A 27,639-nucleotide genomic window follows, 5' to 3' on the forward strand; every position below is an offset into this window, starting at 1 on the left:
CCGTTTCACCTGGGCGAGGTGTGGCAGACATTCAGGCCAGAACAGGGATGATCATCTCCAGTCTCTAGTCTGTGCTGCTTCGTTTCACCCAGGCCACTGTGATTAATGTGAGTAATGATCAGCACGAGTGTTTTGCATGTATCAGTAAGGAAGTTTTCCACAACAAATTGCAGACTTTGCAAGCTACATAGGGGTATCTTCCTTAACACCGCTCAGAGGTGACCCTGAAGGAGCAGTGCTTTCCCAGAGGTAAGTAGTGGTGCGGTGGTGGGAGCGAGTACTCTGGTTAGGGCAGCAGCCATGCCTTTGTTCAGGAACACTTTGGGGGAGCAGGCAGGTGGGTGGGATTCAGCAGCAGACCAGGGGGTCTGCAGACTCAGCAGAGCCATGTCACAGGCACTGCCTGTGCACTGCTGTGCCTAGGCATCCCCGGGACTTTGAGAGGAGTCAAGCTCTAATCCTTTCCCATGGCAACTATTCCCCAGGTCCAGGATCAGAGCAGATAAGAGTGAAAGCTTCCAGATCTGTCATGGCCGCCACCTGCCGTCAGAATCACCATGATTCATTTGAACAAAGGACCTTCCAGCAGTCTCTCAGGTGAGATCCAAAGATTACCTCCAAATAGGATTAAGCTGAATAAGATCTTTGCAATTTGGTAGAAGGGGTGACAGCCATGAGCACTGAAACCCACTTACAGCTGGGCTTAAAAGATGACATAATCCTCTACAAACTCATGCTACAGTGGGGTTCAGTGAAGGTCAATGAGTTCTTAAACTGACTTTAGTTGGAGACTATGGGTAGTTTTATCAGAGCTACTTGGGCTTATGGTGTTGTATTAGTTTCCCACTGCTGCTTTAACAAACCAACTAATTTAGTAGCCTAAAACAACACATTTATTATCTTATGGTTCTGGGGATCAGAAGTTCAAAATCAATCTCTGGGCTAAAGTCAAGGTCGGTATGGCTGGTTCCTTATGGAGGCTCCAGGGGAGAATCTGTTTCCTTGCCTTTTCCAACTTCTGTAGCTGCCTGTATTCCTTGGCTTGTGGCCCCTTCCTCCATCTTCAAAGCTAGCAGGCTAGCATGTTCAAAGGTCCGTTTCTGTCATCTCATCATCTTCATTCCAACACCCGCCCTCCTGACTCTTAGAAGGATCCTTGTAATTACACTGGGCCCACATGGATAATCTCCCCATCTCAGTAGCCTTAATCAAAATCTACAAAGTCCCTTTTGCCATGTAAGATAAATCCTCAAGGTTTTGAGGATTCAGACATGGACATCTTTAGGGACCATTGTTCTAGCTACCACAGGTAGGGAGCCACAGGACATTTTTGAGGCATTTCTGAGAATGGGAATATGATCCAGTCCAGACCACACTGTTGATTCTGGAGCAGGAATCAGCAAACCTTACCCATAAAAGGCCAGATGGTAAATAGGTATTTCAGGCCATACAGTCTGTCACAACTCCTCAACTCTGCCATTGTAATACAAAGGCAGACATAGATAATGCAGAAACAAATGAACATAGTTGTGTTTCAATAAAACTTTATTTATAAAAACAGCAGGCCAGATTTGGCCCTTATATCATACCCCTAACTCTAGGTCCTGCTAAAACAAAAGGATTCTGTCCAACATTAATGTTGAAGCAAAGTATGCAGGGAAAAATTAGCCATTTTGATAGAGGAAAATGAAAGGCTAGCCAAGGTGGAATTGGTTTACAGATTGGAACTAATAAATGTATCAGCCTCGCAGATATTTCTGGAACTAGGAGGCATCTTTATGATGCCAGAATGTAAACCCTGACAAGCCAGTTCACAGTTTACCTGCTGATGGATGCAAACCTGCAAAGGAGCCAGCAGGCAAGGGTGTTAGTACCAAGTACCAGGAGAGGCATCTGTGCTCGGAGGTGTAACCAGAAGACAACTCAACAGTCTTTACAGATGGACACCACCTTTGTTCCCCAGTGAGGAAGAAGTGGCCATGGGCTTGAGCAGCAAATAAATGTTCCAAAGACTGCTGCTCTGACAGAGCCCATTATCCACAGGACAAGTGGATCTGAAATCAGTGACTGCAGCTATCAGGCAGAATAGCCTGATGGCTGTCATAGTGAGGACCAAGATGACTGTCCATTCAAGAGATTACCAACATGTCAGCCAAGTCCATGACTGTTAAGAGTTGAAGAAAGGAGCTCTATATTAGCCTATTTTTTTTTAATTCAGTGAGAACCAAAGTAGTCCTAAGTAATTTTTCTTCCTAAAATTCTTTTATGCTCATTTTACTTAAAAAGTACTGTATACTCCTTTCCCCCTCTTATCATACTTATCAGATTGACAAAAATGTCTTAAATTGGTATTACCTACTCTATGCATTTAAACACATGCATACCCCCTATTCCTACATTAAACCCTAAGGAAACTCTTACACGAATATCTTAGGAGTTATATACCAGAATGTTCATAGCAGTATTGTTCATAACAGGAAAAAAAGAAAGAAAAGACTTGGAAATAATCCTACTGCTGACCAACATAAAATGGATAACTGTGGTGTATTCACACACCGCTGTACCACAGAGCAGTAAGAGTGAACTGGCCTCCTTACGTGCATCAACGTGGATGAATCCCAACTACAATACTGTATAAAAGAAGCAAGTCATAGAAGAATACTCGCAGGATGAGTCAGGCCACACTGCATGAGTTTAAAAAACAGTTTAAGGATACATACAAAGTGGTAGAATTAAAACGAAAAGCAAAGGAATAATTTATCACAAAATACAGGGTGGTGTTTCTCTCTGGCAGGGTGGGTAGGTAGCAAGGAGGTTTGATCAAAGTGAAATCATCAGGTTTCTGATATAGCTAGTAATCCTCATTTTTTAAAAAAATCTCAAGAGGTGGGGACATGGGTATGCACTAGTGATCCTTCTTTAAAACGTACGTTTTACGCATACTTTTGTATATTTCACAAAAAATAAAATTAAATAAGCAATGATCCTAATAGCCCTTCTCTACCCCGTGGGACTTGCTGTCAGAATGCTGTGCTGCTGTTTGTATTTTCAATGCCAGCTTCTTGGGCCATCGAATAAAAGGGGCCAGGGTTTTTCAGCAGTTCTTCGGGGTTGCCGTACTCCACAATCTTTCCTTGGTCTAGGACCATTACCCTGAAACAAGAAAGCAAAATCTCATATCCTGGCATTTATAAGGAAAACCAGGACTATGTTCATTCATACCAGGCTACTAAGCAGTGAGAATGAATGAACCACAGCTACCTGCATCAGCACAGATCCACATGGAATACTGAACAGAAGACCGGTTTAAGAATATATGCAATCTGAGTCCATTTACATAAGTTTTTTTTTTTTAAGGATACACATTGTTTAAGGATATACTGGTTAAAAAAGGAGCCTGTTCTCACTAGTTTCAAGATTACTGTTGTTACCCCCATTGTGAATATAATCTCACAGAGTTGGAAGGAACAGAAAGCTCCGCTTACAGGGGGAGCAGCTGAGGCCCCGTTTAGCTGGGAAGGTCTGTGGCTCACTATCTACCACTCGTGTCTTGGCCTCCACCTCCCGTACTTGGTTAAGAGTTACACATAGGTTCCCATTTTACCCTCATGACAAGCCTGTTGGCTTTCATTAGCTTGATGTATAATTTTGGGCAAATTGAGATCTCTTAGCCTCTGTTTCTTCGTCAGTACAATGATGGTGGTTAAACCTTCCACTATAAGGTATCTCACGGCAGGTGCTATTAACGTCAACAAAAGGACTAAGTTGTGTGCCTATGAAGCGCTGTCCCCCCACTCACTTGTCACTGTCCATGATGGTGTGCAGCCTGTGGGCAATGGTGATAGTTGTACAGTGAGAGAACTCATTTTGGATGGTCGTCTGGATGAGCTGATCGGTCTCTATATCCACTGCAGCAGTGGCCTCATCCATGATCAGAATCTTGGATTTCCGAAGCAGAGCCCTGGCCAGGCACAGCAGCTGCCTCTGCCCTATGCTGCAGCCAATGGGAGAAACCAAGCATTAGCCCCTAGGGACCAAGGAATGAGCTGGGATGGGGAGTAGGGGGCAGATTTCTTGTTCCAGATCAGGCTTTCAAAACTCACTCCTGAATTCCCCTTTAGAATGCCTTCGCCTCTTCCACCAGCTGTTCATTGTTGCAGAGAGTAATGTTTTCCAGACTTTCTCAATTACTTGGAAAACCCACCACAGGTTAATTTAGAAATTCATATTAAGTATTCACTCTACTCAGTCAGAATGGGGAGGAGCTAGGAACATGCACTGTGAATAAGCACCCCAGGACATTTTTGTTTAACCAGGTTGGAAAACACTAGCCCAGGAATAGTGCTTTGCATTTGGCTACAATGATATCTCAGTACACCATCAAGTTTCAAAATAAGATGGATGCCACCAAGTTCACTTCAGCAATATCTGGCTTGACACCATTAGTATGGAGTGACAGCACACACGGATGCCCAGTGGCACTTCTTAGTGGCCTTAGCAAATCCATTAGGTATTTTAATGTGTGATTATAGTCTCAAGGCTGATTATTTGTGCGAGGCCTTCTGCCTTGATTAGAGATAGTAGCTATCTAATGAACGTGATGTCTTGGTGTGAGATGCAATGTATGTGGAATTCGAATATGTCTGTAAAATGCAAATAGCTTTAATTTGCTAAAAGCCAATAATGAACGCTGGCCCTCTTACATAAAGAAGCTTTGGGAAGTGATGAGGAAATATTCGGGAATTCGCTAATTGCTCTTTCCTGCTGTGGCCGTTAGGGAACATATCAAACAGGGGTGGCTAGGCTAAAGTTCTATAATTCTCCATAAGAGAATTTCTGCAGGAGATGAGAAGTCACCCAAGATGAACTTCCAGTTCTTCTCTGTAATGTAAGAGCAGAGACGCTGCAAAACTATTTACCTAACTAACTCGTAGCCAGCTCCTGCCTGGCTCGTTCACAGTAACAGGCTGTTGCCGAGGCGTCAACTTGCCTTTCAGCTGCTGGCTCTCTCCCCAAGCTGATTGCTCTCCAAACTCTGATCAGAGAATTTGAAGTTTCAGCACTCCCAAACGAGGTCTGAAATCAAGGCACTGGTAATGCCACGTAAGTGTCTCCCAGCACGGACACGGGTTTTGTTCTTAGAAAGCAGACGGGTCAAGGCCCCTGTATTATCCTGCCTGAGCACCCCACATGGCCCCACACCTGCAGCATTTAATGGCGCACAAGCCGGGTCTTTCCCCATCACGCTGTTAAGTGTGGGGAGGTCACGAGAGTGTCTGCAGTATTTCCCTCTGTAGCTCCAGTGGTGCTCAGTATGTACTTACTTACTGCCTGAATGCCTGAATGGCCTGTTTAATAGTCCTAAAGACCTACTTCGGTCCTGCTAGTTCCTAGGTCTGTTGCTGAGGGAAAACAAACCTGCTGATGTTCTCTACCAAGGCTCACAAGTGATCCCTGGGGCTACCTGCTGAAATCACCCGGGGCCCTGATTCAACCAGTCTAGGGTACAGCCTGGGCACTGGGACATTTTAAGTATCCTGAGTGATTCTATGTGCAGCCTACTTAAGAATCACCCTTCTAGGCAGGGCTTCTCGTGCTATAATGTGCACAGAAATCACCCAGGACTCTTGCTAAAGTGCGGATTCCAAATAGTACGACTAAAGCCCGAGTTCCCAGGTGAAGCCAGAGCAGCTGGTCCATTAATTTGAGTTACCGAGCCCTCCCTCCTTCTCTGAGCTCCAACTGCTAATGGTCCTTGCCCTGCCCATTACTGAAGGCACCCAGGGCTGCAGTGAGACCGCCCCTGAGCCACCAGCTTTGGCTGAGAGCTGACCTTCAGTGTATGGAGGGAAAAAACAGATTGTTGTATAGAAAATGCCAAGTCAACTTGTTAACCGACAGGAAGCGTGAAGTGTTAACGTATGTAGAAACGCTTTGAAAAGTTGAAAAGGGCTGAGTCTTTGTGCTAGTTTATGGTGTTTCAGCATTGCCCAAGGACCCTGCAGACCACACCTCCATCACCCACATGTCCCTTAGATCAGGGCTTCTCAAACTGGGGTGCCTATACAACCCCCTGGGGATCCTTTGGAACGCCCCTGTCCAGTCACTGCCTCAGACCAATGAAATCAGAGTTGCTGGGGCTGGACCAGGCACGGGGATGGTTTCCAGCCTGATGGCAGAGTGCAGCTGAGAACCTCACTACATGGGATCTGTAAGCTCACGTTTGTAGTGTCTTGTAAGGGTTTGTTGACCAACAAAGGTTTTCAAGAGTTTTGAAGCACATTCACATCTATTTTAATCTTCACAGTGGGTTCGTTTTAAGCATTAAGTGGGAATTAGACCTGGGAGTGAAAATTCTTTGATGCCCAGGCACCATGTTGCATGAGTAATGAGAGGAGTGGTCTCGCCTCCTCCACGGCCTGTGGGGGAAGAGGGTTTTGAACCATTACCTCAGGTTGTCACCACCCTCTGTCACTTCGTGGGACAAGCCAAGTTGCAGGCCAGCCACAAAGGATTTGAGGTGAGCCAGCTCCAAGGCCTTCCAAATCTCCTCATCTGAGTAGTTGTTGAAAGGGTCTAGATTCATCCTCAGGCTCCCAGAGAACAGGATGGGATCCTGCAAGTCAAGGGACAAGGGGGGGGGGTCACTGGGGCTAATGTTGGAAAAGGAACCAGCAGCTCGTTGTGGCCAAGAAAGTGGCAGGACTGGTCTAAGATGGAACGCTGTTTAGTTGTCAAGCTTCCGCATGGTTTCCCTGCTGGAAGCATCGAGCTAAACATGGGGAGCTAAACACAGCACTGAGAGGAGGCCTTGGTGTTTTTGTGAGATTCATTTATGATTTCCAGATTTGCCTCAGCATCTGTTAAGAAGGTAAGAGGAATGTCCCACACCCTCAAATGAAAACTCACAGTGTGGAGATGGAGGGATGGTAATAATCACAGAACAATCTATTATGCTTTTAAAGAGGCTGGAGAAAGGAGTGTATCAAAAGGCAGCAAACACCAGACGAGCCAAAGCCAGCCCAGAGACCTGCTGCAGCGAGCAGAGCAGGCCAGGTTCTCGTGAGGACCCACACACCCCAGAGCAGTCCTGGTTTGGGAAGGTCCAGAGAAGAAGCTGCAGGGAAGCCTTTCTTGCTGATGCACAAACCTTTCCACTTGCTGGCAAAAACCTGCCGCCAATTCCCTCCCCTCTCTTTTAACCACATCAAATGGGGAGTATAAAGCTTAATGGTTTCAAGCTTCAGTGGCAAAACTGCTAATGCTGATTGCAAAGGTCCTGCCAACTGTGATGGGCTATAGAAATGCTAAATCATCTGCTCTGTTTGACTTCTGTTGTGTTGCTGCCACCTACCGGTTAGATACTGGCAGTCACACAAATGGATTACCAAACAACGCAAAACTTATCTTTTAAGTTCTGGAAGCAACGTGTCTTAGGAAACTGGCTTAGGTAGCCAGCACAGACAGCAGAAATGACACTGCTCTACAAACGTGCATCAAGAAGAAGATGCACATGTTTCCTCCAGAACAAGCTGTGTGTGACTGCAAGTTTTAGAGCTCACCTGGGGGATGATGGTCAGTTTCTCCCGGAGGTCGTGGAGCCCAATGGAAGCAATATCTACTCCATCAATGGTGATCTGGCCATCTGCAGCCTCCAGGATTCTGAAGAGGCTGTTTGTCAGGGATGATTTCCCAGCTCCTGTCCTGCCCACCACACCAATCTGTAAATATAATTCCTCTGCGTGTTGGTCCACCATATAATTCTTGGGGGAAATTAGCCTGGGGCATTCACAATCACAGGTGGGAAAAGGCAGTGATTGGCTACTTCATCTCTAAGATGTTAAATTGATTTTGGTGGGGAAAAAAGTGCCTAGATTTGAGAAAAAGATGTCCCTCCCATCCTAACTCCTAACTCATTGCTTGCTGAGAACTACAGTGACTGTTAGAAGTGGACACAGCAGCAGCTGTCATTGTTATAATTATTCTTCTTGGAAATTATAGACTTTTAAAAATTCTTATTTAGACTTGAGGAAAAGGGCAGGACCAGGCCTGCCATCAGCTGAGAACCAGACCCAGCATCCTCACCCAGAATGATGTAGATATTTTTTGGTCCTACCTACATCAGACCCTAATTCCTCAGAGAACAAGAACACCATAGAGGGGTGCAGGACTTTGCAGACCAGGAGAACTGGGCCATTCTCTCTGCAGAGACAACCTCCACACTGCTGTTCCCCCCCAGCTCCTTCCCCAGGCTGGTGCCTCCTGACTTCCCCTCTACACACCGTGGCCCTTAACAGGAAATGAACCCTGTCAGCCATAGTAGAGGTGGCCAACAGGGACACAGGGAAGGGCTGAGCAAGAAAGCCTTTACAGCCCCCTGTAAACCTGTTTAATCCTGTGCCAATCTCCTGCCCTCTGGTGGTGGCACTGTGTCCCTACACCTCCTCAGGGCAGAGGAAGTGTCCTGAACCTCCCACTCCCACCTGGTTAATGAAAGCCCAGAGTCCACTGCTCTCCACCTCTGTGTCCACAAGGACTCACATCCAGGCCTTTCTTCAGCTCCACCTACCTTCTCTGCGCTCTTAATTTCACAAGTGATCCCTCTCAGTACCAGATCCAGTTCAGGCCGATACCGTACTTGGTAGTTGCTAAACTGGATCTCCCCTTTGCTGGGCCAGCCTTCTGGAGGCCTCTTATCAGTCACCCAAGGCGCCTGGCAAGGAGACAGGAGGAGAAGTGCTTTACTTGGTGACAACTCGTTCATCAGTCCCCACGGGACTCATGTCACAGAACAGGGTAGCAGTGCCCCAGCCTGTGGACATCTGCATTGAATATACTAAGCTAGACCAGTACTTCCAGAAGGTTCCACATGATTCAATTAAAGAAATCCTATCCCACAAGGTTGTTTCTCTGTGGATCTCCAGAATGAAGCCAGTCCTGCATCCCAGGACCTGACTTCCCCCAAACCATTTCCTACTTTAAATTTCAAGAAGTTACGTCCTCTGAGTTAGAGCAAGGAAGATTTTCAGAGAACCTTTATGACCCCCCCTTGATTATCTCCAAACAAGTGAAGTTGCTTTCTGGAAGCAATCACATTTTTCCCCCTTGTCCCTGGGTTCCTCTGATTCCTCCTTACCTCATTTTCTACTTTTATGTACTCATTTATTCGCTCAACAGCCACAATGTTGGTCTCTATTTCTGACGTCATCCTCACTAGCCAGTTCAGGGTTTGTGTGATCTACAGAAAAACCAGAAGACTAAAGATCATCTCAGGCTCAGAAACCAACTCAACTAGTCAAACCACAAGGTCAATCTAGTGCCGCCTTTGTACCCAGTACTATGCCAGACTCTGCAAGAAAGCAAGGAAGCGTGTAAGTGACAAACTGCACCTCCTTGTGGGAGGAAGTGAGGCCAACGCATGGAATGGCTGGAGGACAATTAAGTGCTCAACTGTGTGGTGCTCACAGGAAACTTGGAGTGGCCTGGGGCCAAAGCTGAGGCTGGTGATTGGTGGGGTGGGACCTGAACTCTCCTGCCTATAAAACTCTTAGTGGGTAGGGGTGGCATTCCACCAACGGGGAAACACAAGGAAAGACACAGGGTAGGAAAAGGCCTTCCAAAAAGCTGCCTCCTGTCTGCTCTCAATTAATTAACAGCAGCTTGGATGAGAACACAACCCTCAGAGTGGGACATCCACATGGACCCTTGTCCTCCTTTATACCAGTAAACCCCAGGGGCCTTCCTGCCACTACAAAGATACATCTAACCACCAGGAAGAGAGTTATCATGATCTGGGCCAGTCTAAAGTCCAGGGAATCAGTGAGTTACTCAGATGCAAGCTTCTCAGATGCAAACTTCTTTCAGGCAAGGCCCGTAGGCCAGGCACATATGCACAGGGAATTTTTGTTGAGCTCATGATGGTTAGAGAGAGGAGAGCGCAGGAGGGTGGGGACTAAGAGTACCACTTTGTGTAGGCTGAACTATATGAATTTGTTGATATTTGAATGTTTTGGTTTGGTTCAATCTAATAGTTGTCCAATTCTTTGTCCCATCTGTCCTAGGATAATAAGCCTAGAGATGGGGAGATTAAAGGGCAATGGCACAAGGAACCCAGTGATTCTGGTGAATGACAGAGTCCTTCTGGGTGTCTGGCTATGATCACCTTGGGTCTTATTAACTCCTACTGAAAACAGCACTATACAGAGCCTGTCGGTAGCAGAAGTTATTTGTTCAAAAGACTTTCTGGCTACTTCTATATTATAAAATAAACTCATCTATTCTCTTTTAACTATAATCAAGCAAACAGGCAAAGAGATAGGAAACTACTAAATTGAATTATATGAAATTGCTTCTTTAACTCCCAAGGGCAACAAAATTTATGTCCATTTTCCCAGGTGGCACTGGTACCCACTTAGAAAGGGTAAGGAGTGTGCCTGTGGGTTACACAATTAGTAAGAGATGGAGCCAGGGTTTGAATCTCAGTCTCCCCTGGTCCCTCTGGATCTAGAAAGGAATCACAAGTCCAGACTCCATGGTACACTCTAGACTCCATTTAAGAATGATGCACTAATTCAATCAGATTCCCAACCTCAGACTCACATTGAGTGAATTGGACAGAACAAAACCCACAGTGTCCCCATCTAGGGTCTTTCTATAAATAACCATCATCAAGGATGAAAAGAAGACGATCAGGTTCCCAATCAGCTCCAGACGAACTGCAAGCCACCTGCAGGGCAACAGAACCAGAGAAAGAGGTGTCACTAACAGGTGTCCACTTCCTTACCTTACCCAGCAACCTAGGTGTTCACAGAACATTCTTAGAGGGCTCAAGTTGGTAGGGCTGTGTTCTTAGGAGGTGCCTCAATTTGACTATACCATGATTTCCTAAGGCCTCATAAGTTGGGTTTTAGAAAATGAATTACATTACATTTTAAAGATAGTAGAGGAGTTTGCTACACTAAGGGAATCCTATAGTTCAGTGTCTCCCAAACTTGCCAAATGATAAGAATCATCCGGTGGCAATTGTTAAAAATACGCAAATTTGTGCAGAAAAATTCCTGGACTCTTCCCCAGGAGATTCAGGAGATGGGTTCCAGGAATCTGCATTTTCAACAAATGTTCCAAGTTATTTTGTTTGATTAGGCAGGGGAACAATGGCATAAAGAATAAGCACCACAGGAAGGTCCAATGTACTCTATCTGATTTCATGGCCTTAAAAAAGTGAGGGAGAAGCTGGAGAAAGAGGGAAATTAGGTGAGAGCTGACCACAGGGAGATATGTCAGGGCTTTGTAGAGAACTGAATAGTATGTAGATTGACATAATTTATAAAAACTGACTTTCCTAAGTAAAATGTACTTAAATAAATTTGCACAAATAATTCTAGCATACGTACAAATAAATATGATATATATTTTACAAAAGGGGGGAGTCCTAGAGAAAACTGACTTATACCTGTTTCCTTCTTGGAAAGTATCTAAGAAATAAAAAATCTTTACAATCAATTTCCTGACCTCTTCATATTCCAAATAACACTAAGCGTCATTAGCCTGCCCTTCACACCTCAAGACGAAATAGAAGCCACCCAAGAGTTTTCACTTCCTGAAAAAGACCTTCCTCCTCCAAGGACATGCCACTTCTTGCCAGGGTGAATAAAGCTGGAGGAATAAAGAATGCTCACTCTTCTTGGAGTCACCTCACAGGATGCGAGCTTTTCATTTCTTGTCATCACTGATTCGACCTAAAAATTCCCAGCTCTCCTCTCTCCCTCCCTCTCTGCTGCTTTCACCACCCTATGAGGAGTGTCCTGCCTGGGGAGAATCCCACATCCATTCTCAGGGAAGCAACCAGAGGAGATCCAGTTCACCGAGCACTTGTATAGTACCCGGGCTACAAAATTCTCACAGATGGCATGTGACTTCCTCCGTAAGCCTGTGAGATAGGTTGTGTTCCAGCCATTGTGAAAACAAAGGAGATCTTCCTGAGAGGGGTCAAGACAGTTTGCCCAGTTTTGTAAGTGGCAGAGCAGGCGCAGGGACCCAGCCTCTGACTCCAAAGCTCATGCTTTCTCTCTACTTACACAACAGTCATGTTTGGCCAGAGTGAATTTCACATCACTGGCCAAGCCTGCCAGCCCACAACTAATATCAAACGTGCAGAACCCCAAAATACATATTTGGGGGGAATACCTAAGGGCAGCCTCACCTGTTGGAGGTGATCCAGGAAAAGACACATTTTTGGTTGGTGTCAATCGACATCTCATTGTGTTTTAGAAATCGCTGCTGGTGCTCAAAGGCACGGATAACAGACAAACCAGACACCGTCTCACTGAAGTGAGAGTAGACTGGGGACCTCGTGACAGAGTCCAGTCGTCTCAGCTGGCGAGAAGTGGCCACGTAAAATATCTGGAGCCAAAAAAGTAAAGAACCAGTCATGCAATCACGTCACATATGCTGGACCTCTTCCTTCATGGCCAGGACCCAACATTCTTTACATGGAGGTCACAGCCCACATCTGAATGGAGAAGAGGCCTTAGGTCTCATCTTTGACTAGAGGAGTGATGAGAGAGGCTCAGAGGAAGAGGATGGTGGGAAGAGCTGGGGCTGGTGGAGAACAGAGCAACTTGAAAGTAAGGGCACGATACCATAGCCCTAGAGGTTTGAATTTTCCAGCCACGTAAGTTTTGTCAGCCTAATCCATATGCTCCCCAAGAACCTGCACACATTGTCTAAATAACATTTTTATAGTAGTTAGAAAAATGGTCTCCAAAAGGATTTGATAAATGCAGCTGGGAACGGAGGGGTGTGGAAAGTGGAGATGGGCAACATATGGCCCGAGAAAGGTATGCTGAGGTTTGGATAAAAACTGAATAGAATCATGTAAGTGACCAAGACTGTGCTTTGATGGCGTATGAAGGTAAAGATCACTCTGGAGGTGTGTGGAATGTTGAGGGTCTAAGAACTGGAACTGGATGTCACACAAGTGCAGGCAGGCTGTCCGAGATGTGAAGGCTTAGTGGGAGGTTCAGTGGAATGGGATAGTGGTGCTACTAGATTCCAAGAGGATTTGCTGAGACCAGGGAAGAGCTGGGTATTTGAGAGTCAGAATTCAAAATGTTACACCTGGAAGTTTCCTCAAGTATCCTGCCTCTGTTCATTGGTTTGTTACTAACAGAGATGACAATGTACCTGAGGAACTCAACACAAACACCAGGGGGTGTCACCTTACCAGGGGCCACAAGGCTGCCCTTGGCTTCAGAATTGTTTTCTCAAGGCTCACAGTTCATCCTGAAGATAACAGTGGGACAGAACTTCTATCCACAGCTTCCCTCTCCTCATCAGGTTTTTATCATGAAGCCCCTTCCACTTGCTCCAGTTTTCCTGTGAGGGTTGGCTCTCAAGCAACGTGTGTCCTCAACACACTGGAATTGAGTCTAGGCCATCTACAGACACCCCAGTGGAAGGAGAACTTCCCTGAAGTGAAAAGAGACTGAGCCCCTGCTGAGACATCTCCAAGGAGATAAGCCTGAGTCAACCAGGGAAGTAGCCACAGCACAGCTCTTCTAGAAGCAACCAATGACCTAGCCACTGTGAAGGGTCTTACTGAGCTTCAAGACTTTATCTAGAGCCAACCTCAAAGTAGTCTTGGATCCACATGTAAATCTGCCCCATGTAAACTTGTAGGGGGGCAGCAGTTAAGGTGAGATTTGCTGTCAACCCGCACCCATCAGGGCTGACCCTTCAGCTTCAGGGAGTGGCCCAGGGGCTCCTTGGTATGTTAATATATGGCTCAGTGACAAAGATGCTGGAGAGGAGAGAGTAACTAGCAAGAAAGAAAAGAGTCTCAGGAAGGAGCTTGGGCTCTTGTAAGTAGAGAGAAAAGGAAACCTAGCCGTTTCCAAACCTACCTGAACAGACACATAAATGATGCCAAGCGGAATGATGATGACAACAAAGACTGGCGTGGCCAGGCAGATCATGACAAGGGTGCTAATTATGCCCAGGAAGCACAAAAGCCAGCTGCGCAAAGACACGGGAAGGGTATCATCCACTGTGGAAATATCCTAGGGACACATAAGGAGAGACAGTGTGCTAATGAGTTCCTATGACATTTTACATCTTCTTGGTTCTGGCAGGGAATTTGCTCAGTTCTGGGTTCCCAGTAACTCCTTCATTTAATCATGTCATGGTTTTCATTTGCAGTACACTGTTCTGCTCACCCCAATAACCAAGCTCATTTTTGTAATTTCCTCATCTTTCTAAATCCCTCCAAACAAATTTGGCAGTCATCCTTCACCTTTTTCAATAGAGTTGGTGATAGAATTTCACTCTTCTCAGTGAAATTTCCATTTTTCAAATTTATATAACTACTGTAAGCTAACAGAGCCTTACAGGTAAATCCTCCTATACCTGAGCCAATTCAATTATTCTAACTTTACACAGGTTCTAATTCTGCTGATTACCTAGAACAGAGACTGGCACATAACATGTTTAATAAATAATTGTTTGGAGGCTCCAGTCAACAAGCTCTGTCACCCACCACTGAATGAAGAACCATCTTCTGCGTGGGAAGTTATTTCCTCTGCTGAGCATAGAGCTCTTTGCAGGAGTGAGGTGGAGACTTAATGTGATCCGTGCCTGGCCACTATTCTAACCAAGGAACCCACAGATGATGGGTGGGTCTTAATCACCATAGTGCTTACATATCATATCAAATAAATGAGCAAATGGATGGTATGATGGATGGATGGATGGATGGACGGACGGATGGATGGATGGATGGGTTTGGTACACACAGGAAGCCTTGCTTATATTTTGAGTTTCCTTTGCCTTAATTTTTAGATTATGTTAATTCTAGGATTAATAATATGTGAGTATCAAGGTAAACCCAAATTATCTCTGGAGTATTCCAAACTGGGTAAGAGAAAACAGTTTCCTAGGGAGCCCTGAATAGTGGATGACTCCTGAGTCTAATTTATCCTTCCCAAAGTCATATCAGAATGCGAATAACTGTATGTCCAGGGTTGACAGAAAAAAAGAAATCCCCACAGCTATTAGTTCTGTGCAGACTTTTGACCCTGACCTCGCACAAAATCTCCATCTTTCTTCCTCCACCCTTACCTTCATCTCTTAAGGGCTCAGTCATCAGCTCCAGAGGACACTAGACTTCACTTTCCTTTATGATCTGATCCATCTCCCCCCCAAAAAGTCACCATATAATTAATGACAGTTTCCTTTTTCATGCAAAAGCAGGTAGCAAAATATGACAGTTGCCTAAGTAACTCACAGTAAGATCTCTATGTTTTCTTTTTCAGAAGATTATATCAGAAAAGAGTGTACGATCTTTGCAAAACTTCCGTGGGAAATCTCCATATCCAAAATTGGGTACTTTTTAAGGTCCTATTAAAGAGCAGGAAGCCCATTTAAGTTGTCACCAATGGCATCACACCCACCATTTTTGTTCCAGAGGGAGGTGATAAGTGAGGGCCTGTCCACTTTTGAAGCAATCACCTTGTCCCCAGAACCTGGCTTGGGCTGTGAGCTGGACTTTGTGTCTGCTCCAAGACCAAACAAATCAGAGTTCAAGCTGCTTAGATACCTTTTATTTTTTTTTAAATGTGTGCCTTCTTCTAAAAACAGAGAACTGAAGACTCTGTTGGTGATGGTTGAATATTACACTGAATTGTCTGGTTTCCTCTGTTCCTGAAATATCCATCTCATATTCGCTAAAAATCAGTGGATTCGGTCTGGCCCATGGAAGAGAGCTGTCTATGATCATAACATTTATTGAGCATCCCAAAGCCTAGTACAGTCCTTGGCTCATAGAAGGCACTCAATAAATGTTGAATGAATGAATGCCGAGGGTTCCAGGATATATAGTAGATGGAGACAATGTTTCAGAACCCCATTAAAATCGTAGGTGGCTCTCTTCCACAATCCAGATCTCATTTACTTTTTTTTTTTTTTCATTTACTTATTTTTAAAGCATCAAAGATGGGAGCTTCAGGAATGGAGGCAGCGACCAAGCAAAGGGTTATCCTGCTGTCCCTTTTACTCAGTCACAACCAGTGGTGGTATTTTCACTTGGTTTTTTCTCTCCTCAGAAAAATCCTTCACATCCTGCTTCTACTGCCACCCACCTACCCTAGATCCCCACCATCTCCCTGGCTAACTTCTATGATTTAAGTGTCACCTTTCCTGACATTTCCCACCCTCAGTCACTGAGGCTGAGCTGGTACCACTTTTCTCTGTCCCTCTTTTGGACTCCTGGAATGCTACTGTACACACGGTGGTTATTGGTTTTCCCGTATTCTATCCTAGCCCTTTATTTCCTTGGCCATCTCCCTCACTAGATGGTGAGCTACTTAAAGAGCCAGAGCTGTTCATCCCTATACCCCCAGGATCCTTGGGACCTCAGACAAGTACTCAAGAAACATCTGCATACTGAGTGGACAAAAGCACAGGAACTGCACAGTGTTGCCTAGGGGCACATGGGAATTCTTTCTGTCAGAAACGGAAAGATCCTGAGCACTTAAATACCTCTTACAGTCCTTGAGATACTTACACCAGCAAACCTGTTCACAATCCGACCTGTGGGTGTTGTGTCAAAAAAACTCATGGGTGCTCGAAGGATATTGCTTAGTAATTGCTTGTGAAGGATGCTTGATGCATGGGTGGAACCATGGACACTCCAGAGATTTGATATGAGCACGAATACACCTAGAAATGGAACCAGTTTAGTCAGCACCAGGCACAGGGATCCCTGAAGACTTATACCAAGGACATAATGGCAAACTCTTCTGAGGCCAGGCAAAGTACATGGACCTAGCAGATTCTCTAAGAGATGGCTTTTGTAGCCATCACACATACCTTGTGCTAATCCCAGAGCTCCATAGACGCCAACTCTCAGGTCCCTCTGAGAGGCTGGATAGTTGGTGCTATTGAAGATTGTAGAGTCTCTGGTCCAAGCACTGAGCCAGAGGTTTGATCCAATAAAAGCCACAGAATAAAGCACAAGCCCAAAGATGATGAAGAACATCGAATGCCACCCTATTGCTTGTAGGTATTTCAGGTAGATGGACAACTTCACCTGCAAAATCCCCATGTCAACATTAGAATTCCTAATGGATTTTGGTAAGGAATTACCTAAAATGCCAATCCTAGGGGGAGTGCAGTCTCTTAGAAAAGTGGATAGCAGGTAGCAACATTTGCTAGTCTGTGATCACCATTTCTGCACTGGGCCAGGATAATAATGCTGAGATATAATGCAGGGTAAACAGCCATCAGGATAATTAATGAGCCTCTAGGTGCAATGAAGAGGGGAAGGTATAAAAATAGAGTAAGAATGATGAATCTATACCACAGACATTAGTAAAACAAATTCCAAGGTCAAAGTTAAGACCTTAAATTTAAGACCTTGGCTTTAAGTTTTCTTACTTTGAATTGTGTAATAGGAAATTGATACACTGGTGTTCTCTGACTCCCAAAAGGTTCGATCCAATAAAAGCCACAGAACAGAGCACTTTTGTTGTTTTCACCACATCAGAATGGAATCAAACACTCATAAAGTGTGGTATGAGGATATTCATAGGAAACATGTCATTCTTCATGGAAATACGATTTCATAAAAAGTCCAGAGCCTCTGCTAACATTTCAATGATAAATTTAAAGACCTGCAAACCACGTTTAAGATACATCCCTCTGTAGATATGTATTTATGTCATGAAACTTTAAAATGTTTGAATCCCAAGCTTTGTATCACTTCTAATGATACTTTTTACTGTGATGTTCACCTTTCCAGTTTGTACAAATTCCTTCTTAATTAGTTTTTGTCCTTTGACTACTTCTTCCTCCTCATTCAGGATATTTGCCTTCCGAGTTTTCAAGGAGTCTTTTAAGGACTTCAGACGCCTGCTGTTGGACCTAGAACTGAGAGACTGAGATGCAGGGGATGCTTTCCTGAGCATGCAGGTGCATCCCAAGGGTTTTCCTGCAAGCAGATATCACAGTCGCTCTGCTTGCCTCCAAGTGCATTTCAGAGCGGACAGCCATGGGGGGAACACACCACCTCCACCCTCCTCCCCATGCAAGGAAACAAAGGAAGAGCTGGGAGTGTCCATGGTGTCCACTCCCTTAGGAAAAGTCCACAGAGAATAGCAGAATGATCAAGTGGATCTATGGGAGTGATGGGGGCTGCCTGCTCAATAGATGACCAACCTGCGGCTAAGTGTTCGATGAAAGCTGTTCTCTCTTTTCATGGACAAGGAGGCCACATCCTCAGGGATTTCCTCCACACTGGGCATCAGCCCACAGTCATCTTCTTCTTCACTGTCCTCATTGACTAGGAGACACATCAAAGGTTAGAGAGAGAGCTGCATAGAGCTCTCAGAGCTCTATGAAGAAAGAGAAGTCTTTTCTGATCTTGTTGGACCCCAACCCAATGTCTGATGTCCTCGTAAAAAGGGGAAATTTGGACACAGAAATGCACATAAGGGAGAACACCATGTGAAGATGAAGGTGGAGACTGATGGGATGTGTCTACAGCCAAGAATGCCAAAGACTGCCAGCAAACCACCAGAAGCTAGGAGAGAGACCTGGAACAGATCCTTCCCTATCGCCTTCAGAAGGAACCAATCTTGCTGACACCTTGATTTTGGACTTCTAGCCTCTAGAACTGTGAGACAATAAATTTCTGTTGTTTAAGCCCCCAGTTTGTAAGGTTTTGTTATGGCAGCTAATTAGGAAATACACAGAGTCAATACTGATACAGGTTACCTTGCCCTCCTGCCCTTCCCTTTATTCTGCCATCTTGTGGTCTGTACCTTGAGCCCCAGAACCAACACAGCACCATGCCAGGCACTGGGGCTTACATCACTTCTCAGAAATGGCCTAGTAATGTTTACAAGAACAAGGGTTTAATGAGCTATTTTGCAAACTGTCTTTTGTACACAAAAGATAGGATTTTTCAAAGGGGCCGTCTACCCATGGGGGTTTATAACAGAACTCAGAAACTCAGATCCAGGCAAATCAGAAAAAAAAGTTTAGAATTAGTACGAGAAAACTGTCCAGGTTACAGTGATGAGGTTGCCTGAGCAGTGACTCTGGGAGATCCAGCATCAGACACTGCCCTTTGCCTGAGACCTTCACTCCCCAGGCAGGTGCTTTTTGTTTTCTCCAGGCCAGTCCCTGGAGCACATAAAGAATGATGGGAAGTTCTGACCCTTCCCGTCCCGCTGGTACCCCTGACCTACTTCCCGGGGCTGGCTCCCAGTCCCATAGCCCACACCATCCTATTCTTTGTTCCTGCTCTGTGCTGCCAATGCTTATAGACTTCATGGTTTAGGCTTTTCTGACTCTTGTAGTTTTAAACCACTACATGTCCTGACCTCAAGGCCTATATGTGTTCCCACTTGTAGGCTCTGTAGTTATTGCCTCTTCTGACTGACTTCTGGAATGTCCCCTGTACCCTCCAGACCTTGCTTTCTCAGTCCTGACCTGCTGACGACTGCTACCTGATGCAGATACCCAGAGCCGCGCACATGACTGCTGCTGAGAGGTTCTTAGGAAGAGCCCCAGGGAACTGAAGCCAATCGGTGACCCCAGGGGTAGTGGTGTTGGGCAGAGGCTATTCCTGGGACACACTGTGAGACTATGCAACTGCCATCATTTTTTTCTGGTGCAAACCACTCGGTGGTTTTTGGTGTACTAGTCAAGATCCCTTTGTTAGGGCTTAACAATTTAGCGGCACACTATTAGTACCGGGTATCATGAAGGTGTTCAGAAAATGATTTTAATGGATTTAGGGTAGATGGGGTGGGATGTGACTAGTCAGGGCATTCCCTGAAAGGGGGCCCCTTGTGCCACTGGTGTGTCTCCTGTAAGAGCTGATCACCACAAACCTCTAGTTGCCTTCTTCAGAGTGCCCTCTGCATGTCACAGACCAGATGAGCAGGGTAACCCCCAGTTTGGCTCAGATATAAAAAGTTTTTATGTTTGTATTTCTTTATAGAGACACAGAACATAGATTTTAGAGCTCTGGATAATTCACTTCCAAGTCTAGTGCACTGGATACTGAACAGATCAGGAGGTAAACAGTGATGTTTACTACTCCTCCCTCTCCCACACCCAAGTGCTATCCTGCTCCAGTCCTCTTCACATACCTGTGGCCTCGTCTTCAGGACCCGTCTGTTTCATGAATGTCTTCAGATTCTTAGCAAACGATCCTTTCTTGGCCAGCAGAGTGCTGTAGGACCCCTTCTCTAAGATGGTGCCGTTCCCCATAACCACAATCTCATCCACGTGGGGAAGAAAGTGAATGCTGTGTGTCACCAAGAGTCGAGTCTGTAAAAATGACAGTAAGTTGACCCTCTGTCCACTACCTTCCTTAGCTTACTCTTAAAAAGGAAAAAAAAAAAAAAAGATTTACTGTGGGGCTTTGCTTCAAAATATGGCCCTGATCACTTGCCCTCTTTTACTTTCTCTTTGCTTCCCAGCATCTTATCCTAACCTAACACACGACCTGACCCCCGTGTGTAAGATGAGACTCCTGTCATCATGGGTATATTCATAGTTATTTTCCTGGAGTGGCAGTGAGCTTTGCACACATTTTCCTCCAGCCTCCAGGGTAGCTAAGAGCTGGGCTTAGGAATGTCACCTGAGATCAAGAGCTATCAATACAACTAAGGCATGCAAAACTAACTGCCCCTCTCACTAAACAGCGAACCAACTGAACTAACAAGAACTGCCCAGATTCTTTTAGCATGTTAGACACACTGCGGGGCAAGAAATTTTGTCTTTGGCCCATGCCCTCCCCAATGTGGAAGACTTGGCATCCCTTGTATTCCTGTCTATTTATGGACCACATTGACTCCTGAATCAGGGACTCCACTCAGAGAAAGACAAACACTCATGGATCAGTAATGAGGCTCAGATAGGGGCCATGGGGTTGAGATGGGCCTCTGGAGAGACAGTCCAAGCCCACTGCCTTTACAGGCACTAGGTCCCTCTTACCAGGAAGACTCAGGAGATGCTCATCCTTCAAGTCTCAGCTCAAGCCCAACTCTCCTGGTAGCCTTTCCTGAGTCCTCAGGCAAGAACTAGGTATTCCTCCAATGTTTCCACTGTAGTTTGTATAGACTGCCATTAAACTAATCCCTGTGTCATATTATTGTTTGCTTTTTGGTGTATCTGCCAATTAGACAGTAAGTTACTTGAGAGCAGGGACAAGACCTTACCATCTGTGCACTGCCAGTCTTTGCAAAGAACCAGGTACAGGGTGGGTATTTAGTTCATGAAAGAACAGAGCCAATTAGCCTTAAGAACAGAAGCTAGGACCAGGAATAGGAGGGAGAGTGAGTTCCTGTCGACTCACTGATCCAAGAGAGAGGCAAAAGGCCTCAGTGGGATACTAGCTCACCCTCTGATGGGCAGCTCTCAAAAAATCTTGAAGGGAGGCCAAATACAGATGGCATGCTGATAGCTCGCACTCTACACTTGCTGCTGGTGAGGAGCATATTCAAACCCTCAAGGGGCTCTGTCAGCCCCTCTCCCACTCAGCCCACTGTGCTAACTTGCCTATGGTAAGGAAAGCCCATGACTCTAGTGACTTGCTCTGGCCACTTCATCAGTACTATCTCACAGGGCATTGTGAGACTCAAATGAGACAGCAATCAAAATGCTTAGCACATGCCTAGGACATAAATACTCAGAAAATGTAAGCTTTATTTCTATATTCAGGTCGGGTCATCCTTTCTAGGCACAGTGCTCCTACATCCTGCCGGAGTTTTAGGGAAATGCCTTCTTAGAGTATAGCTCTAATACTTGCAGGATGACCTGTGTCCCACCAGCAAGGTAAACTGTTGGGTCCTCTAGGGTGTTTTCTAACATCAACCAATTCTCTGAGTGTCCAGCAATTCAATTTCAATTCTGACACTAGCTACCCAGAATTAGCACAAACCCCACAGCTTAAAGGCTCAGTCCCACAAGACTGCCCTGACTTCAGATGCTGGCCCAAAGTCTTGGACCACCCATACTTCTGATCAACTAGCTATAAATTGAAGACTCTCATGGCCCCCTCCTCAGGTTTGATAATTTGCTAGAATGGCTCATAAACCCCAGGAAAATACTTTACTTACTGTTTACCAGTTTATTTCAAAGTATACAACTCAGGAACAGTGAAATGGAAGAGCTGAATAGGGCAAGGTCTGGGTGGGGGGAGGTGCTTGTGCAAAATTTCCATGCTCTCATGAGGTGTGCCACCCTCCCAGCACCTTAATGTTCTCACCAACCCAGCAGCTCTCTGAATCTTCTCATTCAAGAATTTTTATATCCCAATCTCCAGCCCATCCTCCCCTCCCCAGAGGTTGGTGAGTGGGACTGAAAGTTCCAACCTTCCCATCACTTGGTCTTTCTGAGGAACAGCCTTGTCCAGAGGCTGCCTAAGGGCCCCTCCCTAAATCACTAATTTAGCATAAACTCAGGTGTGACCTAACGGGGCTCATTATGAAAAGCAGAAGACACTCCTAGTGTCACTCAGTAAGTTCTAAGGGTGAGGAGCTCTATGCCAAGAACTAGTGACAAAGACCAAATATATTTATGATACCACATAACCACATATCTCAAAGGACCTTCTATCATAATCAGTCATCCTAAGAGGCTCAGTGTCGGAGCCAGAGAATACAGCTCAAATTAGCCAGTCCATACGTAAGCTATGACCTCAAGATGGAAGCCCTCACTGGGTGGTCTCCTGAAAGACAAGTCCAACCCTGTATCTCCTCAGCAGCCCAGGGGGGCAGGTGAATAAGGAAATCTGCTTCAGGACCCAGCAGTCCTAAGAGATATGTGCCCCTCCTCATGTCTTCATCACTTTAATTTCTCACCTTGCCTTTCAACAAGCCACTGGGACCCAAGACCTTATTGAAAATATGTTTTCCTACATGAGCATCCACGGCTGATAGGGGGTCATCCAGAATATAGATGTCTGTATTTTGATAGGTAGCTCGGGCCAGGCTGATCCGCTGCTTCTGACCCCCACTGAGATTTATACCCTGAAGAAGAAAATAATTTCTATTAAGTACTGAAACCAAGTCCCCCTAAAGTTGAGTTCCTCTATTGAATTTATGATTCACATCGCTACTAAAAGTCGATTCCCTTTCTTGTCCCACACCTGTTCCCCTCAAGATGGAGGAGCATCAATGAAAAGGGGGGACTGAAAGCAAGCAGAACTCTGCGAGGCCCTCCTGGGTACCAAAGCCCCTCTGTGTTCTTGTTTCTTGTTGTAGAAAAAAGCTTTAGTCTCCTAGGCCTTCCCTGAGTTCTAAAGAGCAGGCTCAAGCAGTTACTCATAGGGAAGTGCAGGAATGCAGAAACAAGGGAAAAACAATCAAGAAACCACAGTTCAGCAATAAAACAGAGTCCTAGTTCCTCCTCAAGGGGTGTATGTAACAATCTTGACACATTTTTTGAATTGTTCTGCAGAAACTAAGATTCTCACCCCGGTGGAAGACGGTAATTACATGCTAACCACAAGCACTTAGACCTCAAAGTGGCTGGAACCAGAAAGTTGATGATTAAAAAAAAAGATTCCCGAAACACCACCCTGTTACTTTACCACCAACCAGTTAGAAGAAAGTCCACAAGCTGCAACCCTCACCCCAAATGTTGCCTTTAAAAACCCTTCCCTGAAAGCCACTGAGGAGTTTGGGTCTTTTGAGCATGAGATGCCCATTCTCCTTGCTGCACCCTGCAATAAACACTGTAATTTCCTTCACTGCAACCCGCTGTCAGTAGATTGGCTTTGCTGCAATGTGGGTGACTGGACCCAAATTTGGTTCAGTAACGTAATTCCTTTATACAAATAAGCATCTTTGATTCAAATAAATACTTTAGGCCTAATAATTAAAAGTGTGCCCAACTTACCATTTTGTATCATGTAATTTACTTATTTTCTTGTTGCTGTTGCTTCCAGCCCCATGAGAATGTAGAATTTACCAAGGTAGATTTTCTTTATTTTGTTTGTGGATGTAACTCCAGCATTTAAAACAGTGTCTGGCACATAGTGGTACTCAATAAATGTATGCTGAATTAGTGAACAAAATCACTCTAGAGCTATATCTTCACTAGTCATCTAACATCTCAAGATCCTTCCCCAAAAGACTGCTATTTCATTTTTAGTAATAGAGAAAGAGGATTAAAACATCCTAGATATGTAGTAATCAGGGATTTCTAAACAAATTATGCTACATCCATATAATGAATATAGTAATTCATTAAAAATTAATTTTTAAAAAGGACATTTAATAACATGAGAAAATAATACATACTAAATTTGTAAATGTTCAAAGCAGATAAGAACCCTACTCTGGCCCTCACTAGTATACAGAATAGGGTTAGGACAACTAGGCTCTGGTCTACTTCTGCCCCTCCACCTGTGGGGTCAACCTTGGATCCGCCGCTGGCTAGTTAACCTCTGAGGTCCTAGTCTCATCATCTTTCCTTTAGATTTACACAATTCCTATATTTGCTTCCAGTAACAAAATTTTAAATTTCTGAGTTATTTGCACAAAATATTGTGCAAACTCCTCTATTTTCTGGTGTTTGTTCCAGACTTGGCTACCAAAATTGGTCAACTATTTTGTTGCCATGTGCTTCTTCACCATCCTCACTCTTTTTCTTCACTGTTTCTTCACCCTTCAAGGTGACCCCTTGGTGTCCCAAATACCTTCTCTCCAATCTCAGCCAGGTCTCCTCCAGGCAGCACTTCCAAGTCTGGGAGGAGGGCACAGGCCTCCAGAACTTGCTGGTATTTCTTTTCATCCAGCTCTGCTCCAAAAAGGATGTTGTCCTTTATGGTACCATTCTGAATCCAAGACTGCTGTGGGACGTAGGCTATAGTGCCCTAGATGGGAAGGATTAGACCATGTGACAGTTTTGTACCTCTGGAAAAGCAGGATTGAAGAAGGGGGTGGCAGGAGGTGGGAGGAACAAATGGAACTTAGATCTGAAAAGGGTATATGTCAGGCTGGCTGAGCACATGCTATTTATAAATTACATCAACCAGAGAGAAAGATTCAATATCCTATTCATCACTTAACGTCTCCTTTTTTGGACTATCACTCTCTAGCTATGATCTAAAAATTGGTGCATGAATGCATATGTTGCTTCCAGAACAGGGTTTTAGACCCCAGTGAGGTTACTAGGACCAGCAGAGGGCTGACACTGTTGGGGAATGGGATAGATGACATCCTAGCAAGCAAGAACTAAGAGACTGACATTTGGGCACCAGGCTGATACATGAAGCAGATCATGTCAAAGGAGAGATGGAGCCTGACAAACGCCTCTGTGTAAGGACAAACTCAGTTATGACTTAGTAAGAAAATGCTTCCTGAGAGGAGCTCAGAGACAGAATTAAATCTATAGAGTCTACTCTGCTATACTGCGTGCTTATTTAATGCAAATTATTTCCTTAGTAAATCAGGGAATAATGTCAGTGTAATGTGGAAGAAATGTTAGTTCTTAAAATTTTTCCAAGCATGTCTGTGAAAGCAATTAGGGGCAAGCTTTCTTACTAAAAACAAAGGCTTAGCAATATATGAAGATCTTAAGAAGAAAAGCTAAAAATCCATAGACATGCCTCTTTTTGGTGTAAGTAGTGGCTCATTAAATGATTCCAAGTACCTATAATTTGCCCTAAATTTAGTTCTCAGGGGAAGCTGAGAGTGCTGATAAAGATGCCATGAAAACATTTTTTCTCTATTTAAAGTAATCATAATTGATGATGTCTGTATCCTATGTCATATTTTTGTATTGGAAGCAAATGTCCTAAACTCCAACCTCTCAAAGGAGGAGGCGAGAGGCCCAGAACTAATTGTGAAGCTGGGTGCAATTATCAGTAGAGGTTTTACAGGGTTATTGTTTTTATGATTATTGTTGTTACTGCTTTTGTTGGTACCTTGGTTTTTCAGAATCTATACTGTTCTAGTTCTTTCCCCCAGGTCTTGTTATTTTTATTGTATGGTTTTGCAGAACTTGAGGTTTTCAGAAACATAGATATAGTAGAATTGCCTATACTTTGAAAGAAGACAGCACTATTCAATAGTTTTCAAACTTCAGGACACATATGAGAATTACCTGGGAGAGGAGGTTAAAATGGGAGGGGAGGGTATAGCTCAAGTGGTAGAGCACATCCTTAGCATGCATGATGTCCTGGGTTCAATCCCCAGTACTTCCTCTAAGAATGAATAAATAAGTAAATCTAATTACCTATCCCCACCAAAAAAAAAATCACTTGGGGAGCTTATTAAAAATGCAGGTTTTTAGAATCTACACCAAAATCTGATTATGTATGTGGGGTGGGGCAAAGAATCTACAATTTACAAGTCTCCCAGATGTCTCCACAACCTCACCTACAGAAATAAGACAGGAGTAGTTATCAGATTCTAGGCCATCCTCCCAATGAGAAAGCAGCACTGAGAGACCCACATCTGAGTGCCAGCATCCTCCTCACCTTGATGGTGATGTTCCCGTGGATATTTTCCATTTCTCCCAACATGGCTGACATCAAGGAGGATTTCCCAGAGCCCACAGTGCCCACTATAGCCACCAACTGGCCTGGCATAATGTCCAGATTCACGCTGAAAGAAAGAAGTATACTTGAAGGAGATGAGGAGAGTTATTCAAGAGTAGCTCAAGCCACTCCTTAGGTGAGAAGTCTAGTATAGGGGATTTTCCCTCAAGACTGGAACGTTTGCCCTGATATACAAGAGTCCAATATATTTCTCTAATGATTTTTTTTTAGCTCTAAGAGGTTACAGTGAGCCCTCATCTGTAAGTTGTTTGTGCCAAATGTGAGTTTCCACTAGAAAAATTATTTTAGAATCAACATGGTACCATTGAACAAGACCTGAGTTCAAGTCCCAACTCTGCCACTGCTGAGCTGTATGATCTTGGAGAGTCACCTCTTTTGGACTCTCATTTCTAAACTAATGAGGTTGAACAAGATGTTTCCCAAACTTGGCCATCCAATGGAACACTTGCTGAAAGCACAGATTCCCTGTCCCCTCTCCTGGAGGTATGGCTGAGTCTGGCTGGGAGGGGCCCACACTGGGCTAGGCTCCTGGAAACTCTCTGTACTGGCCCTATTATTTGAGTCCCTAGAATGTTAGGAACATGGGGAACTTGTTCACAGGCTTTCTCAACCTGCCCTTTGAACCGGTTTCCTTCTAGACTTACATTGCTAGCAAAGTGGGAGCTATGTCCACTTTCCTCTTTGCAAAGTGAGACTTCCTGGTTGGGAGGGTTCAGAGGCGGAGCTTCTGGCCTGACACCTGCTGGGGCAAGCTCCAGAATCCATGTTAAAGGATGTAGGAATAGGACAGAAGAGTGGAAAGTCCTGGGTGTAGCAGGGAGAGGATTAGTTATGCTCAGTTGTGAAGAAAAAGATCTGGCCTGCTCAGGCTCCTGGTGTCCTCTGTTGTTCTGTGCTCAGGGGCTGAGTTGGATGCACTGCTACATGTAGAGCTTAAGGAACACATTACATGCAGCAGTGTGGCAAGAAAGGGTTGGCTTAAGGCAGAGGAGGTAGCCTACAGGGTGAAATGTGAGAATGGGTTATGTAGATGAAAAATTCCAGATATGATGTTCTCT

The 27,639-nt window shown here is 44.7% G+C and overlaps 1 protein-coding gene across 1 annotated transcript in view; it reads right to left on the reverse strand.

The window, feature by feature from the left end:
• Positions 1-1,527: 1,527 nt before the first annotated feature.
• ABCC2 (ATP binding cassette subfamily C member 2) overlaps positions 1,528-27,639 on the reverse strand; it is a 56,810-nt gene continuing 30,698 nt past the window's right edge. Inside the window, 17 exon segments of the mRNA XM_006182913.3 lie at positions 1,528-3,153; positions 3,800-3,994; positions 6,450-6,616; positions 7,563-7,721; positions 8,570-8,713; positions 9,137-9,238; positions 10,600-10,726; positions 12,203-12,402; positions 13,905-14,060; positions 16,562-16,716; positions 16,867-17,086; positions 17,790-17,925; positions 18,214-18,337; positions 20,157-20,337; positions 22,875-23,042; positions 24,716-24,892; positions 26,501-26,627. Of these exon segments, the coding sequence (XP_006182975.2) occupies positions 3,021-3,153; positions 3,800-3,994; positions 6,450-6,616; positions 7,563-7,721; positions 8,570-8,713; positions 9,137-9,238; positions 10,600-10,726; positions 12,203-12,402; positions 13,905-14,060; positions 16,562-16,716; positions 16,867-17,086; positions 17,790-17,925; positions 18,214-18,337; positions 20,157-20,337; positions 22,875-23,042; positions 24,716-24,892; positions 26,501-26,627 (2,671 nt within the window). The 3' untranslated portion in view covers positions 1,528-3,020.

This window comes from Camelus ferus, chromosome 11, assembly GCF_009834535.1.
Source record: "Camelus ferus isolate YT-003-E chromosome 11, BCGSAC_Cfer_1.0, whole genome shotgun sequence".
NCBI lineage: Eukaryota > Metazoa > Chordata > Mammalia > Artiodactyla > Camelidae > Camelus > Camelus ferus.